The sequence below is a fragment of the Haliaeetus leucocephalus genome, unplaced genomic scaffold, assembly GCF_000737465.1.
Source record: "Haliaeetus leucocephalus isolate CR32 unplaced genomic scaffold, Haliaeetus_leucocephalus-4.0 Scaffold339, whole genome shotgun sequence".
In the NCBI taxonomy this organism is placed as follows: Eukaryota; Metazoa; Chordata; class Aves; order Accipitriformes; family Accipitridae; genus Haliaeetus; species Haliaeetus leucocephalus.
This window is the reverse complement of record NW_010972775.1, coordinates 1,569,139-1,584,018: the sequence shown is the minus strand read 5'-3', so window position 1 is coordinate 1,584,018 and position 14,880 is coordinate 1,569,139. Positions and strand designations below refer to the sequence as shown.

Sequence of the window (14,880 nt, the reverse complement as noted above, 5' to 3'; positions counted from 1 at the left end):
ACGCAACCCCCGGGGGGGTGAAAAACACCCCCCCCCCCCCCCCCCCCCCCCCTTCTTTGGCCAGGACTCTAGGGGACACAGCATAGACACGGCTGAGGCAAAGGAGCATGCAGATTCACTCCTTTGGTGCTTACAACTCAGGCAGTACCCGTGGTCGGATCCTTCCTGCTGCCCTGTGTGGGCAGCAGAGTGCTAATGCTCTTTGCCTTCATCTGTAGCAAGGCTCCCCTTTGGGCTACGACTTCTCACACACTGGCAAGCCAGCTGCACAGCCAGGAACAGAGACACCAATGGCCACATTGTCTCTTGTCTCTCTGTTGACTCAAGGGTAGTTTTTTCCAGTGCAGGAGGTGAACAGGTTCTTGCTTTGTTCAGAAGGTGAGCCCAGACAGGCTGGCGCCAGCAGGGAGCAGTCTCTTCTGGGGCTGTGAATGTGCTGCTGCTTCTGTGTCCACTTTGCTGCCACTTCTGTTGCTTTGCCCTTCTTGTTGCAGTGTGAATCAGGCCTGTCTTGCATAATGTAACTGAATATGGCCAGGGTAACACTATCGCCTGTCTTTGTCCATGTGCTTATCTCCTAACCAAGCATTAACACTCTCCAGAGGTTCCAGCTCTTTGCCACAGCTCACAAACAGCAACAGTACGCTTTGCTTCTGTTTACTACTTGTAAGCTTACTGAAAAATTTCCATCAATGTTAGTGACACTCAAAGAGCTGTTTGCAGAGAGGTCATCAGCCATCCGCCTGACTGTGATTAGACACCTCCAAGGAGGTATCCAGTAAACTCCAGGGCTCCCAGCATTGCTGGTCAGTGGTGCGGAGGCTGCTGCTTCTCTCTGAAGGGAGTTCACAAAAGTATTGCTTGTCTATTTGTACAGGCCTTCTGTACAATGACCTTCTAAGCTGCCATGGTATATATATCTGCACAGCTATAGCTATAATGTTAACACCTTCCTAGGAACAGAAGGAAGACTGATGAATATACAGATTATGTGCTGCAATGAATGTCACTGTAGCAGAGGTATTTTTTCACATACCTTGTAATAGCAATGTGTGATGACAGTGCATTTATTTTACAAGGTTTTGTGGCAAGGACGTGCTAGCATATAATACCCACAGGATAGTAAATGTACCTTGAGCTGTTCCATGAACTCAAGCTAATCAGAATTATCATGAAACTTATGCTTTTTTTCCTCCCTACCCCATGATGTAATTGCTGAGGTCCTTCTTGTATTAGTTGCAGTGGGAGAGCACAGGGTGTCCAAAAGAAGCCGTTGACTTCAGCTGGCTTCTCACAGTGGTTTATTGCATCTCTCAAATGAGACCATTTGTAGTTTTCTCAGCTCCTTGAAAAAAGCCCTGTTTTACACTGAGAAGAACTTGCCGTCTGGACATTATCATCTTAATTTTCTGCCCTTCCCATCTCTTCAGGTAATGACCAGATAACCTGACCATTTCCTAAATTGCTGGGGAGTGATTTTGCCCACTCTAAGATCTTGCTGCTGGCAACCTTGCTCAGGCTGTCTTTTACCAGTTCTCTGTTAAAGTCCATTTCCCAGTGAAATAATCATTTGCTTCAGTTCCTTCTCCCACATGTGGGTCATTTTGAAAATATCCCAATGCATCATCTAAGTTTATCCCAGGTTACCAGTGTGTCAGACTGTCTGGCTTCCTTTCTGGAAAGTTTTGCTGGAAAGAGTACATGGAATTTGTAAAAACCCTGGCCAAAGTCAGTTAATGTCAGATGATTGAATTTTTTTTTTAAATTGACTGTGCCCAGCACTTCCAAGCCATCAAAGAATTAAGTTGCTTGTTTAACATATAGAGGTGCTTTAAACATGGACTTTTGAATCTAATGTTAGGTATCCTTTTCTGAAATGTGTACATCTCAGAGAATGTCTTGTCCCACTGCTAAAGCTTTGTCTGTCTATCTGTCTCTTTAGAATGACTCCTGGGGGAAGCAGTATTCCTATGCGCTGTTCAAGGCAATGAGTCACATGCTCTGCATTGGGTATGGGCAGCAGGCGCCCGTTGGCATGTCAGATGTGTGGCTCACTATGCTGAGCATGATTGTCGGTGCCACCTGCTATGCCATGTTCATCGGCCATGCCACAGCCCTAATCCAGTCTCTGGACTCCTCACGGCGTCAGTACCAGGAGAAGGTAAGGACTGGGCTTTGCAACCCTTATGTGACCCAGGGGTGGTTTACGCACTGTCTGGAGGAAGCTAGGGCTGTCAGTGACCCATGTGAAAGGCCAAAGGAGCGGTGTCTTTGTCACCATGGCAGTTTATTGGTAATCATACCCATCTGTTCGCTCAAACAGACCCTCAGGAGGAAATAGATGCAAGATCAGATGAATAATAGTAGGGCAAGTGGGTGATTCTTGTTGTCTCTGACTGTCTTGTTAGATCAACATTATCAATGTCACTGGTATCTAAAATTGGAAGTCACTTTTTCCTTTCTGAGATCTTGTTTCAAATCCCAAGTGAATGTTCCAGAATGTGCAGCTTTTGTTTAGCAAGTACTTTCTTTAAAAGTATCTGGATTATTCACTTCAGTGCTCATGAGTGAAACTACATAACAAACCCCAAAGCACAGATCAAAGCTCAGGAGCTCCGAACAGGTTCCCCAGGTAGCTATCAAATTAATTGCACAGTTGTTGAATTGCATAATGTAGGGCACAGACAGAAATGTCACAACTGATGAGGTTACCACTGCAGCAGCAGTAACTGGTGGTGGTGGGTTTAAGGTGATGCTGTGAATTCGTAAGATGGTAAGGGACAAACAGGGTCAGTTACTGTGATTCAGCTGATGAGGGGTATCTCATGGAACTGCATCAATTCATTCCCTCTTTCCGTGCCTTCAGTATATCGCTATGTGTACAATGACATTTTGTTATCTAAAGCAAAGGGGCTGCTGGTGCAATGATACTTTTACCTTTAGGACATAGACAGGCAAAACTTCTGCCTTCAACTTCTGGTTGAACCAGTAGGCCTGCACCTCCACAAAACAGGAGAGCTAATTGAAGAGTGACTGTGTGCAACTAAGAGCAAGGGCCTGTGCATCTCAGAGGTGAGGAAAGGACTTCACCACAAAGGCTGTAGGTTACTTTTAGGCATCAACAAAAGTAACTGTCCTTGATTAGTAGGGCTGAGGATGCTATAGGCAAGGAGGTCTTCTGGTCAGGATCTTATGGATACATTTGATCTGAAGATTAAGAAGAGGAAGAATTAGTTGCTAGCCCTATTCTGACCCTGCCAGGTGCAGTTTGATTAGGTGAAAGGGTAGGTGTTATTCAAGTGGGTAAACTATGGATAGCATGCACAGGTTAGGTGAATTTTTGGTTCAGGGTGGAGGTGGGAGAAAGGATTTGTTAGATGGCCTAAGAACAGGTTTGAGACATGAGGATTACAATGCTGGGCCCTGGAAAGAGAGTAGGGCAGAGAGTGAAAGCAAAGACGACCAGAGGCTGAATCATGCTTTGAGGATAGGGATGATCTCAAACCACAGCTAGGGCCAAAAGTGGGAAAAGCCTGGGAGAAGTGTGGAGGACTGGGATGCAACTGGAGCAGTGGGCTTTGTATAGAGTTTTACCACTGTGTTACAGATTGGCTGGACTAATTCTAATTGAGGGTAAAGCGTGCCAAAGAGAAGGACACTGCAGCACTAGGAGTGCAAGCTGATCAAATCTGTGTATGCAGAGTATATATTCAAATGTGTTTGAAGTAGCATAGAAGTCAAGGACTGATTTGCAAATCCAACCACCTGGTCAACCTAGCTGCAGCCAAGTTTACACCTACAGGACTGGGCACTATGATTTTTTTTCTCAAGCCAGGTCTGAAGACAAGGGCAGAACTTGACCCTGGAAGTTGGATTCCAGTCAGTGCTCAGGGAAATAAGTCACCAGTAAGCCAGCAAGGACTGCAGCGGGGGTGGCAGAAGAAGTGTGAAATGCTAAAGCCTTATTAGAATGTGGAGATGTGAACGAGAGAGTTAATCGATCCAGGAGAAAAGCTTTGCGACAAAAGCAGTGAGTAGAGGATTTAAGAAAGGGTGTATTTCTTGTGTAGTGCTTATAGCAGGTTCATTTCCCAAGGTATTCTCCTAGGATTAATGCCTCAGGGATTGAGTACGTTCATTTTCCTCTTGCAAATGGGACAAATGATGGCCTAAAAACAAATATGTATTTACTTTCTGCATTCCTTAGCACTTGAATAGCCATAATTAAAATGAGGCTGCTTTGTGATTTGCAGCCCTGCAACTCAATTTAGTTCAGTCCTCATGGGACAATGTGTCTGTTGAAGCGTATTACAAGCAAAGAATCTCAACAAGTTTGGAGGTCGATTGGTGGAAGCAGACAGCAGTTGAGACCTCTGCTGAGTACACCTTTGGGCTGCAAACAGGGCTCCGCCTCTCACCTCAGCAGAGGCTCAGGCTACAGAGACTTTAGCAGCTGTTCTGGCAGTAGCCAAAGAAAGGAGAGAGGGTGGGGAGGGAGAGGAATAGCAGAAATAACGTAGTGACAGGACAGAAGGTTATAGCTAGTAACAGTACTGACAGGCTTTGCTTTGTGTAACCTTCAGGACAAGGTTCAGGAGTGAATTTGTGGTAAAGTTTCAGATTGTCTAGATCTCTGCCAAACCAACTTGTTCTTCACTTGTACAAACAGAGCTTTTGAGAACAGGAATAAAAGCCAAGATGTGCTGTCTGTTGGCTTCAGTAGCAGGCTTGTCTCACTCTGGGTTGGATTCATTGAACATTTGGACATTCAATTCCAGTCCTGTCTAAATCTCCTCCTGTAGCATCTGACTTCATGCTATGCTGGTTTCTGCAAGGCAGGGAAGCTGTAGCAGATCGATGGGGTGATAGGAAGCATGGGGAATTTGGAAAGGGAAGTTGTACCTTCCAAGACAGTGTAGTGCCGAGGTTTCTGGGTACAAGTGAAGAGTCCCATGTGGCACAGAGCACTCACACCAGCTTAGGCACTGGAAGTGGCACAGCCATCATGTACGTCTGGCTCTGTGCCTCCCTTAAAAAGCTCTGAATCAGAATAGCTCTTTAGATCTGGTACTCTGAAGTGACTGTTTTATTTCTGGCCCCAGAGGCAAAGTTAGAAGGGACTTGCCTGTCCCATCTTGCATTGCAGAGTGTGTCATGCCCTAAATTACTTGCCCATGGTCACAGAGTCAGTGGCATGATCAGGAGCTGACTCTTCTCTCTTAACCCAGTCTGGTGTCTAACTCCAAAATATTTTTGCACCCAAGATTGGTGTCTATTTCCTACATGTGAGAGAGTATTACTACAAGTCCATCCTGAAGGATTCTGATAGAAAAATTTCCCAAAGTCATGCTGTGCAGTTACATATTATAACTGAATGGATTTGACAGCTTTGACCAAAGTGGGGAAGCCTCACATACCCGTTCTCACCCAGTGCTCCCTGCCATTATTCTCAACTGCACCGTTTCACTCTTGTGCACCACCTTTCATGCTTCTCAGACCTTTACTGAGCTGATTTCTTTTTTCCAGATTAGTTTTCTGCCAGATTACTGGGTTGAATTAGCTTACTGTAGAGTCCACTGAGTTCCAGGGCTGGTGCAGGGTGCTGGTGGAGGAAGTCCATAACCAAGAGCAGAGGTGCAAGGCCCTTTTCAGTTGTTTGTGGATCAGCTCAAGCCTTAACATGTAAGTTCATAATTGACTGCAAAATTACCCCGCAACCTGCAGTAACTGTGGCTCACAAGAGAGGAAGAGTGTTTCCTGCCCAGGAGATGAATAAACTAAACCGATATGCAAGTTATTTTCATGCTTTTTGCAGATTCCCCTATTAATTTCTTTCTCTAATCCTAAAGCTCAGCTGGATTAATATTTATGTCAAGTCATCACACACATACACGCCATGCTCCCCAGCAGATTCTGTAACCTTGAGGCTTTTGAGAGCAGTGATTGTGCTGCTTACTGCAGCCATGCTCCTTGGAACAAAGCCGAGAGAGACTCTGGGCTTCACTCTCCCATCCCAGCAGGATGCAAGCAGTGATGGGCATCCTGCAGAGAGGCTCAACTCTCGTGTGTTATCTTCTCAGGTACATATGGAAGAATGACTGATGAGAGGTAGGAATTGCTGCTGTCAGCATTGCAGAGCCCAGTAAAGCCGTAATCTCTCCTTCCAGAGCCTCATCTCTCCTCAAGATCTGTCTGATACACTGGCATTCTTTCAACCTCTCTGCACTCCACATTCATTCCCCTGCTCCTCTTCCTCCCTGGCCAGTCTATCCAATGACTCTTGTTCTTAAACTATATATTGAAACTGGATAGATACTTGCATATTCACTTGTCATTATCGTGAAGAAGCACCTGCTGCAGCACAGTTGCAAGTGGGCAAGCAGGTAACACTAAAGAGAGAATCAGTCTATAAACCCTACAGAAGCACTAATGCTATCACCTCTCAGTTCCTGAAACTGCCCTGCTTAATCATCAGCACAGCCCTTCTTGCCACAGGTTTATCCCATGGTCTGGCTATCCAAGCAAAAAAGCACTTTACTGTCCAACTATCAACACTTCAGCCCTTCTGTCATCAGCCTGAATTCAGCAAAGAGTAGTTGGGGAAAATTTAGTAATTGTAAATGCTGAAGCATAACAACTGGAATGTGCCATCTCTGTTGGAGGACAAAGCAGATGTTAGACCAATATTAATTACAGGGAAAGTGAGACACTGCCATTGTGCCTGTCTACTACAGGAGCTGAAAATCTGTCTTCTGGGCTTAGTCAGTCCTTGCTCTTTTTTGGAGACCAGCAGTATAGAGTCTTACTAGGCAACAGGTTTAAGGAGTGATTTGGGGTTTTTTTATGGTATGTAATTAAACTGTAGAACTCTAACAGCTACAGGGTGCTGCGGAGGTCCAAAGTTTGATTAGCCGCAGACTATTCAGACAAATTCGTGTAAGGAAAATCTTTCAAATGTTGAATGCTAACATGCAGATACAACCCCTGGCAGTGGGTATCCCTAATCTGCTTTTGTCAGAAAAGCTAGGAAGGTATGGCCAGGAGCTGGATTGCTGTGTGCCTCTCTCATTCGTTCTCCTTTTCCTCAAAGCACCTGAAACTGTCAGAGACACACCACCAGGTGAGAGGAGCCCTCAGCCTGACCCTTCATGGCTACTCCTGTGTTTTTAGGCTGTTCTACTGTGCAGTTCGGTGTTCTGAGCTGCCTCCAAATGAATGTGTGCAGGGAATTCAGTGCAGAGATCCTAGCTGGGGTCCTGAATACAGTATAATCACATTAGCCTGGCAACATGCCCTTGCTGATTAGCCCCTCTCCACCCCTCCTTTAAGCAGAGCTAATTAACTCAAGCACAGCACTGTACCAAAGCAGTATTAATTCTTGTGGCTCCAGGGTTGGCTCAGCCAGTGCTACCTTGGGGACGACACAGCACAGATACATTAAAATAACTAGTGTCAGCTGCTCTGTTAGTGTGGAGTTGGGCAAAGACTGTCATTATTCCCATGCCTACTCTGCCACAAAGCTGTCAGATTGGAAATTTCATGTTTATTACCAGTCTGGACAGGATTTGAAGTGACATTCCCAAGATGATTGGTCACCAATGTCTGTAGGTTCTCAGGTGACATTTCCAGATTCCTGGAGTTCAGAGGGGTTATGTAGAAGTCTCCTCCTGAGCTAACGTCTCAGTTCTGGATGTCAGGAAAGCCGCAAAGCTTTCTTACTCTTCTGGTAATGTGTGTGAAGGAGAGGGTAGGTAGCGTGCAGCACTCCAGAAATTAAAGGTGTCTGAAAAATTTAATCAAATGCATAATTTAATCAAATTTCCTAATTGGAAAAAGTTTGGAGAGCCTTGCTTTATCCTGTTATGACTGCACTAGTTGTGTATTATCTCAGTCTGTTAAGAGATGGCCTGAGAACTATTATATCCCATGTTACTGTCAATCAAAGCATTTGGGGTTGATAACAAGGCTTATAAATGATGTGCTTTAGTTATTGTATCTAGAAGGAAGGGCTTCTGATGTGCACTGGGCTTGGTGTTTCAGCACTGCCTCTAGGTAGTATTTTCTGTAATCAGGACTGGGTTTTCTGGCTGGTTTGCAGTCCAGAGTCAGCAAGCGAAAGGAGCAAGGTTAGATGCAGCTTAAGTTAACAGGAGGGGTCCGGCTTCCCCCCTGACGTATTAAAGAATGGCTGGAATAGCAAAGGGTCCTCCATCCCCACCTGCTCTGCATACCCACCCACATGAGATAGTAAGTCCAAGGAGGCTGCCAGAAAATTGCAACCTGACGTAAGCTGGCCCTCCTTTGTGTGGGGATGTGGACCACATGACCGATCCCCAGAGGTCCCTTCCAACTTATATCATTCTTTAACTCTGTGATTCAGTCTCTAACTGCTTTTAGGCAATAAGCAGCCAAGATTTGGTGAGAATGGCTGGCTCAGGATTGTGCATCCAGCGCTGCAAGGCAGCTGTCCTTTTACAGATACCACATCCATCTCGATTTTAGAAGAATGTTTGTAAGAAATAGATAATGGGGTGGTATAAATAATGATTCGTTCAGTTCAGCCAAACCAAAAAAATCAGAAATTTGTGTCAATTGTTTTAAGGTTATTTAATGCTTTTCATGAAAGAATCCTGGGCTGGTTATAAAATGGAAATGTTTTCTGAAGGAAAACCTAATGGTTTCTTTTAAAAACATCTTGCAGTTCAAATTGCCATCCCTTTATGGCCTTAACTAAACTGGGGTCGAGTAGTTTGTGTTCTTGCAAAAGAATATTTCATTGGTGAACTTACTATTCCTTGTTTACCCATGTGTTACTAAAAGAAGCCCCATTCTGAAGCTGTAAAACATGTCTTGATATCTATGAGGTGGTGATCAGTCAGCACTTAAAGCAGACAGTTCAGTGCCCAGGTGTGTGTGTCCATCTTAGGGGTGGCAGTGCCTATATGGACTGTATGACTGTGATGAAGTGCAGGGGTACATGCAGTACCTTCTCCATGCTCACATGAACAAGGGAGGGAAGGAGTCAGCGATGTTGCAGTGTCTGTGTAGCACATCTTTACAGAAGGAGAAACGAAGCTGCTGTGTAGATTGCCTTCCATCAGCAGGTTTATGTTAGGGATTTGTCTTGGTTTGCTGTATCAGAGATACTGTGATTATAGCTAGGATTTTGACATCTTATTTCTGAGAGTGGAAGCTGGACAAATAGCTCTGTTCTTGAGCAATGTCGATGACAGCCTGGTCTGAGCAGTATGTTTGTGCATGCACGCACTGCATGTGTTGTCATGGAAAGGGAAGTGCTCTTGCCTCAGCAGTTCTTTGTATCCCAGTGTGGGATTTCAAACTTCATTATCAGTTTTGAAATTCATTTTGGCACTTGAACTGTAAATAAATAAATAAATATATCATAATGCGAAGTTCTAAGCCTCCCTGCTGAGCCATCTCTCCTGGCAAAAGGCTGCTCCCAGCAATACTGATTTCAAATTGCACAGACTCACTGTTCCCTTTTCCCTATCTCTGGCTTTTGTCTGGTGACAAGATTTTACCTCATGTCTCTCGTTTTGCTCTTCTGATAAAAGTAATGTTGATCTCTTTTTCCCCATAACACCTCCAGATATGTAATCCTGTGACATGACCTGACATCTCCAAAATATCCTGTGATACAAGTTTCACAGTGCTTAATGAATAATAGAAGATTCATTGACCAGGTCCAAAAGTTCCCAATGCTGGACTACTGACTTATGCTAGGATGTGACCTCTCAAACCCAGCAAGGCATCCTCTTCAGGTGCTTTTCCCAGGCTGGAGCTAGTCATGGAAAACAAGCTGTTTCTGTAGCCATGATGTACAGGTTTGTACATAATACATTCATCATTGCACTACCTTCCCGTGATGCACAGGATTAAACCTTAAGGCTGAGTACCTGTAAGAGCATACAAATGGTGCATTGCCCACAACATTTAAGGCAAAGAGAGTTATCCCAAAGTTCTTGGGTCTGCTCTCCTCGGACCCCTGAAGTTAGCAGACATTTCCATTGCTTGCAGCAGAGCCAGGCCATGTCCTCTGGGTGTGTGAATGCAAACTCAGCGCTATGTGCTAACAGCACCATCCCCCGTAGTGGGGTTCCCTGGCTTGTGCTGTGGCTACTGCAGCAATGCAGCTGATGGGCAGAAGTAAACAACTGTTTCATCAGGCTCATAATTGACCCTACACAGCCTGTTGACATCTCACAGCTCAGAAATGGTATTGTCTGAAGCATAATCATTGCCTGAATAGCTACTGATTAACAGCAAGGGGAGGCAGCTGTAGCAGCTGACCATTGCAGCCATCCTCAGTGTAGTGAATGTTGTATAGAAAGTGGGAAAAAAGCTCCTCGAATTTTCTGCTAGTGTCTGTGGTCTTTGTAACACAGCAAGAAATAAAGAGCCTGATTCTAGGTAAGGTAATTTCTGAAGGTATCATTGAAGTAAGGGTAAAAGTGTTCCATGTTTTTCAGCATTTAACATGCAACACTTAAAAGTCATCTTCCTGTAGAAATTTGAGCTAGTGCTGTGGTACAAAATTAACCCACTCTTTGGAAGAACTCAGAACCAGGACATTACATAAAGCTTTTTGCAGAATGGAGGTAGCTATCAAATACCTTCCAAAGCTGAAGAGTAGATCGACGTGGGTTTACATTTAGCTCATGAATGAGAAAGCAAAAGTAACACTGATAATGTTTGCTGCTGTGCTAGATGTGGTCTGAGTTGTTTTGGTTGAATTGGTATTGAAATAACCACTGGTTCCTATACAACCTGCTACAATTTGCCTGTACCACACTCTGATCCCCTCCCACAACTACCACTCCTCTCATGCAGGCAACCCAGCTGTCTTTCCACTTACTAATTCATTTAGAGTTTCCTTTGGTTCCCTCTGTGAAGGAATTCAGCTCCTGCTTCAGCCTCCTCTGTAAGCCCATCCTCTTGCTGCCTGGGGGCTGGGGAATATGGAAAGGACAGCATATGCCTGAATACAGCCCCTCTCAATCACCTTCCTGTTGCTACGGAGAAGACAGCCCTGTGCACATTTAATTTTATGAATGTCTATATTCTTGTTGGAGAACAGCAGGGCAGTGCTCTCGAGCATGAGTATGTGTGTAGAACCAACTGCATTCCTAAGTGCTGGCAGACTCTGGATAAACTGTGATAGCCTGCACCAGTAACAGTTCTCAGCAAAATTTCAGCAAGAGGAAAGAGCAATATTATATAAGCAAGGACTGACACTAAATATGTACAAGCACGGAGCTCTGTAAAGGGAAACCAACAAAGATTACACCAGCAGTGTCAGCATGATTTTATCATGTTACAGAAGTTCCCTTTTCTTCCTTTAAAACACTCACTCCTGGAGTCATTTGACTCCATGAGAACATGTGTCTTGATCATTTTGAGTAAGATGTAGATCTGGTCATAGAACAAATCCTGAGGATGGGAATATAAATGACTTTAAAAGACAAAAAAAAAAAAAAAGGAACTCAGTATTTATTTGGTTTTGATGATTATTAAATGCTGGAGAGCTGCACTGTTTTATTCCTAATCATGGTCAGATTAAATAAAACAAAGATGCAACTGTGTCCCATCAAGACACTCCATCTGGTGAATCTCATGACTTGATCTTTACTCCTGTGAAGCACTGATTTACCTGATAGAGCTACAACATTGTATGTCGTGGCTGCTTATGTGTATCTTAATCCAGTCTCACAGGATGTGTACTACCAGCATTTGAAATACTGTCAAGAGCATCATAATTTTTCACTTAACTGAAAACGCATTACTCTGCTTGATTCTCCTTTTTCTTATGCAAGTGCATCTCTGTTGACTTTCATGGAGTCCAGATCTGGAGACTGTGACCAAGATTAAGCTATGTCCCACAGAGATTTCAGCCTGTTTCTGGAAGGATGTAAACAGTACAACAGCTCTGTATAGGAAATGTATATTTATCTTTGGGTAGAGGTAGACAAGCATCCCAAGTGCCTTCATTACAGTAGGTTATGGGTGTGTGCCCATGTTGGTAGGCATACTGTGAAAGTGTGTAAGTATGTTTGAATTAACTGAGGTGCAAAAATGGAAATCAGCATTTCTCTGAAGCTCTGAAGAGTGATGTGTATGGACCAAAAGAAGAGAGAAGATGCAGGATCCGTTTTATGTTCAAAAGTAGGGCAAGGAAATAGTCGAGCCTTTTCAGCCACTGATTTATTACTGCCAGAGAGAGGAGGATTCATGACAGGGATTGAGGGCATGGAAGGAGTTAAAAATATTTAGTTCCCTTTGGACTGTGAGTGATCTGAGCTTTGGTAGAAGGGGAGGGGAGTTGTGAGACAACTAGGGAAAGTGGCCAGTTATAGAAGGAAAAATACTCAGCTAAATGGTTTCCTTTTGATATATTAATACCTCCTTCAAGGGCTTATTTGAGGAAAAACAGACTTTAAAAAAATGAGTTAGGATTTAAATGGACTCGATTGTCTTCAGAGAGATTTAAATAATTCCTAAATGAGTCTTTTTAGCTGAACTCAGAGAGGCCACTAATCTCTGTGTGTTCCTCTGAGCACAGGTCAGACTGGGGACATGGAGATGAGTAGGAGACTGAACAGACAAGTACAAGGGAGAAAGGAGGCAAAAGGGGGCTGTTGGGTTAGGCCTGGCCACATCTGAAAGGCACTCAAAGGGGTGCCAACTCAAGGGGGCATGAAGTGGCTTTAGAGAGTGCCAGATCTGCACGCTATCAGGGCCTCAGTTAAAAAAGGAAGACCTGTCAATTCAGGGTTATCAGGCAACGACTTTAATCCCCATGCACTCTGCTGTTGACGTTCACCACACGCCCTTACCCCTTTGCTTTGTTCCATCACTGAGGGTTGCTGGTGACCTCAGGCGTGGTCTTGTTTAGAGCGTAGAGCTGAGAAGAGATGTACCTCCCACTACACTTTGAAAGGCCCTCCCTCATGCAGTTTTTTAGTGGCCTTTCAATTAGTCGCTGTTGATGCTTGTTGCTGCAAGAGTGGTGGCCTTCAGCCTGGTTGAGCAGCTCCAAGGAAAGGGGGAAAACCCCACATGAATCTTCAATTTACCGAATGTAGAGAGAAGGGGCTGATGCTTTCATTTCTGAGCACCTCTGCAGACTCCATCTGTGTGCAAGGGAGAGTTAAGAGCCCACAAAACTCACCAGCTGGCGTGGGTGAGAGGAGGTGGCACTAGCAAAGACAGGAGGGCCAAGATGCATACTTCTTAACTATGACAGAGAATTATGGTTTCTTATTTTACAATTTTCTTTTATAACCATGTTTTTAATCGGAAGCAGAACCTTTTTTTCTGGTGAAGTAAATTTGTCCTGTTTTTACTCTGAGCCTTATGTAGGGACAGTGATTGTAGGAGAATCTGACAAGCCCTAGGGACTTTGCAGAGCAGTAATTTATTGCTCTTTGTTACAAAGCAATAAATCCATGTAGAGCAGTGAATAAGCAAAGAGTCTGAGCCACCCCATCCAGCCGGTGCTTGTGAATCTGAGAAGCTGGGGGTATTTTTCCCGAGAAGCAAAGGTCAGTTGAAGATTGATAGCAAGTGCTTATGGTGGAGAGAAGAGGGGTAGCTGGCAGGTGGCTGGCAGCAGGTGATGAGAGGCATCTTGTGACACTGGTCAATAGTCCAATTCAAGACATTGGGCTAAAACTGAGAGTATAAGTGATATTTTTGGCAAATAATTTATTCAACAAAAAGGCAGGATTAAAACAAGGAGAACTGTTTCTGGATTTAGGATAAATTTAATAACCCTGAGTCAGCAAAAGCTAGTGCCTAATGATTTCCCTTTCCATAATGAGTGTCCTGCATGTCCTACGTCAGATTCGCCAGGTCCCATGGATGTCTCAAATGCTGCAGTCGCAGCAGACATCTATGTTTAGGCATCTGAGCCAAGCCCTTAAACTTTCAGCATTTAAGAGCATAACCTGTAAAGTTCTCAACGGGCTTAGACCAGTGAGTTGTCCACATGTGAGATGTTGGTTTCTGCTCCCTTTATCTCCCTCATTTACAAGCTGCAGACTCTGTGCAGCACCCAGCATAGCACCACCTGACATAGCATCCTGCCAGTCTCTACAGAACTTCAGCAATCCAAATAATAAAGTGCAGCATTCATTGCCAATTCTCTGCTTGGCTTCCTGTGGGGAGGTGGTGACTTGCTTGACTTTGATCATGCTGTAGTGATCATGAATATTTACAGCCAGCTCCTCTGCTGCTAGCTACAGACAAAAAGCTCTGGAAATGCCAGGAAACCCCGAGTGTCCCCTCTGCCACCTTGGCTTCTTAGAGTAATTCCTTCTCCTCTCTGGTGCAGATCAAGTTGTTAGCATGCAAGGCAGTGCCAGCACAGACTGTACTGAGAGCAGAGTGACACTGGTGTGTGCAGGGGAGGTCTGTAATGAGCAGAAGTTCGGTAATTAGGCTCTTCAGCACAAGCTGCAGTAAAGGGACATTCAGGGACAGATTTACTGGGGAGAAGAGGGGAAAGATGGAAGGCAAAGGGGAAGCGTGGTCCTTTTGTCAGCATTATTTAGTATGGTATACGGTCAGGATCATATTCTGTGCTGTGTACGAGTGGGAGGGAACATGACAATTGCAATGGACACACCTTGTCCCTGCAGCACCTTCAAGGCAAGTGGACCCATTTACAGTCTTGTGCCCTTGAGGAAGTGTCATTTATTCATAGAAAGCACCATTCATCCCCAAATACTGCTCTGCATCAGTCAGAGCGTGCCCTTGTATTCCCCTCTAAGTGACATGATGGAAATGCAAATTATTAGGTAAAAACATGGACAAGTTAGATAGCACAAGTGCATGGGGCAATAGAGACCAAGCAAAAGG

The 14,880-nt window shown here is 44.4% G+C and overlaps 1 protein-coding gene across 1 annotated transcript in view; it reads left to right on the top strand.

The window, feature by feature from the left end:
* The window catches only part of HCN4 (hyperpolarization activated cyclic nucleotide-gated potassium channel 4), a 105,210-nt gene that overhangs the window by 69,661 nt on the left and 20,669 nt on the right, over window positions 1-14,880 (top strand). Inside the window, exon 4 of the mRNA XM_010571590.1 lies at window positions 1,943-2,161. Within this exon, the coding sequence (XP_010569892.1) occupies window positions 1,943-2,161 (219 nt within the window). The remainder of the gene's footprint in view (window positions 1-1,942; window positions 2,162-14,880) is intronic.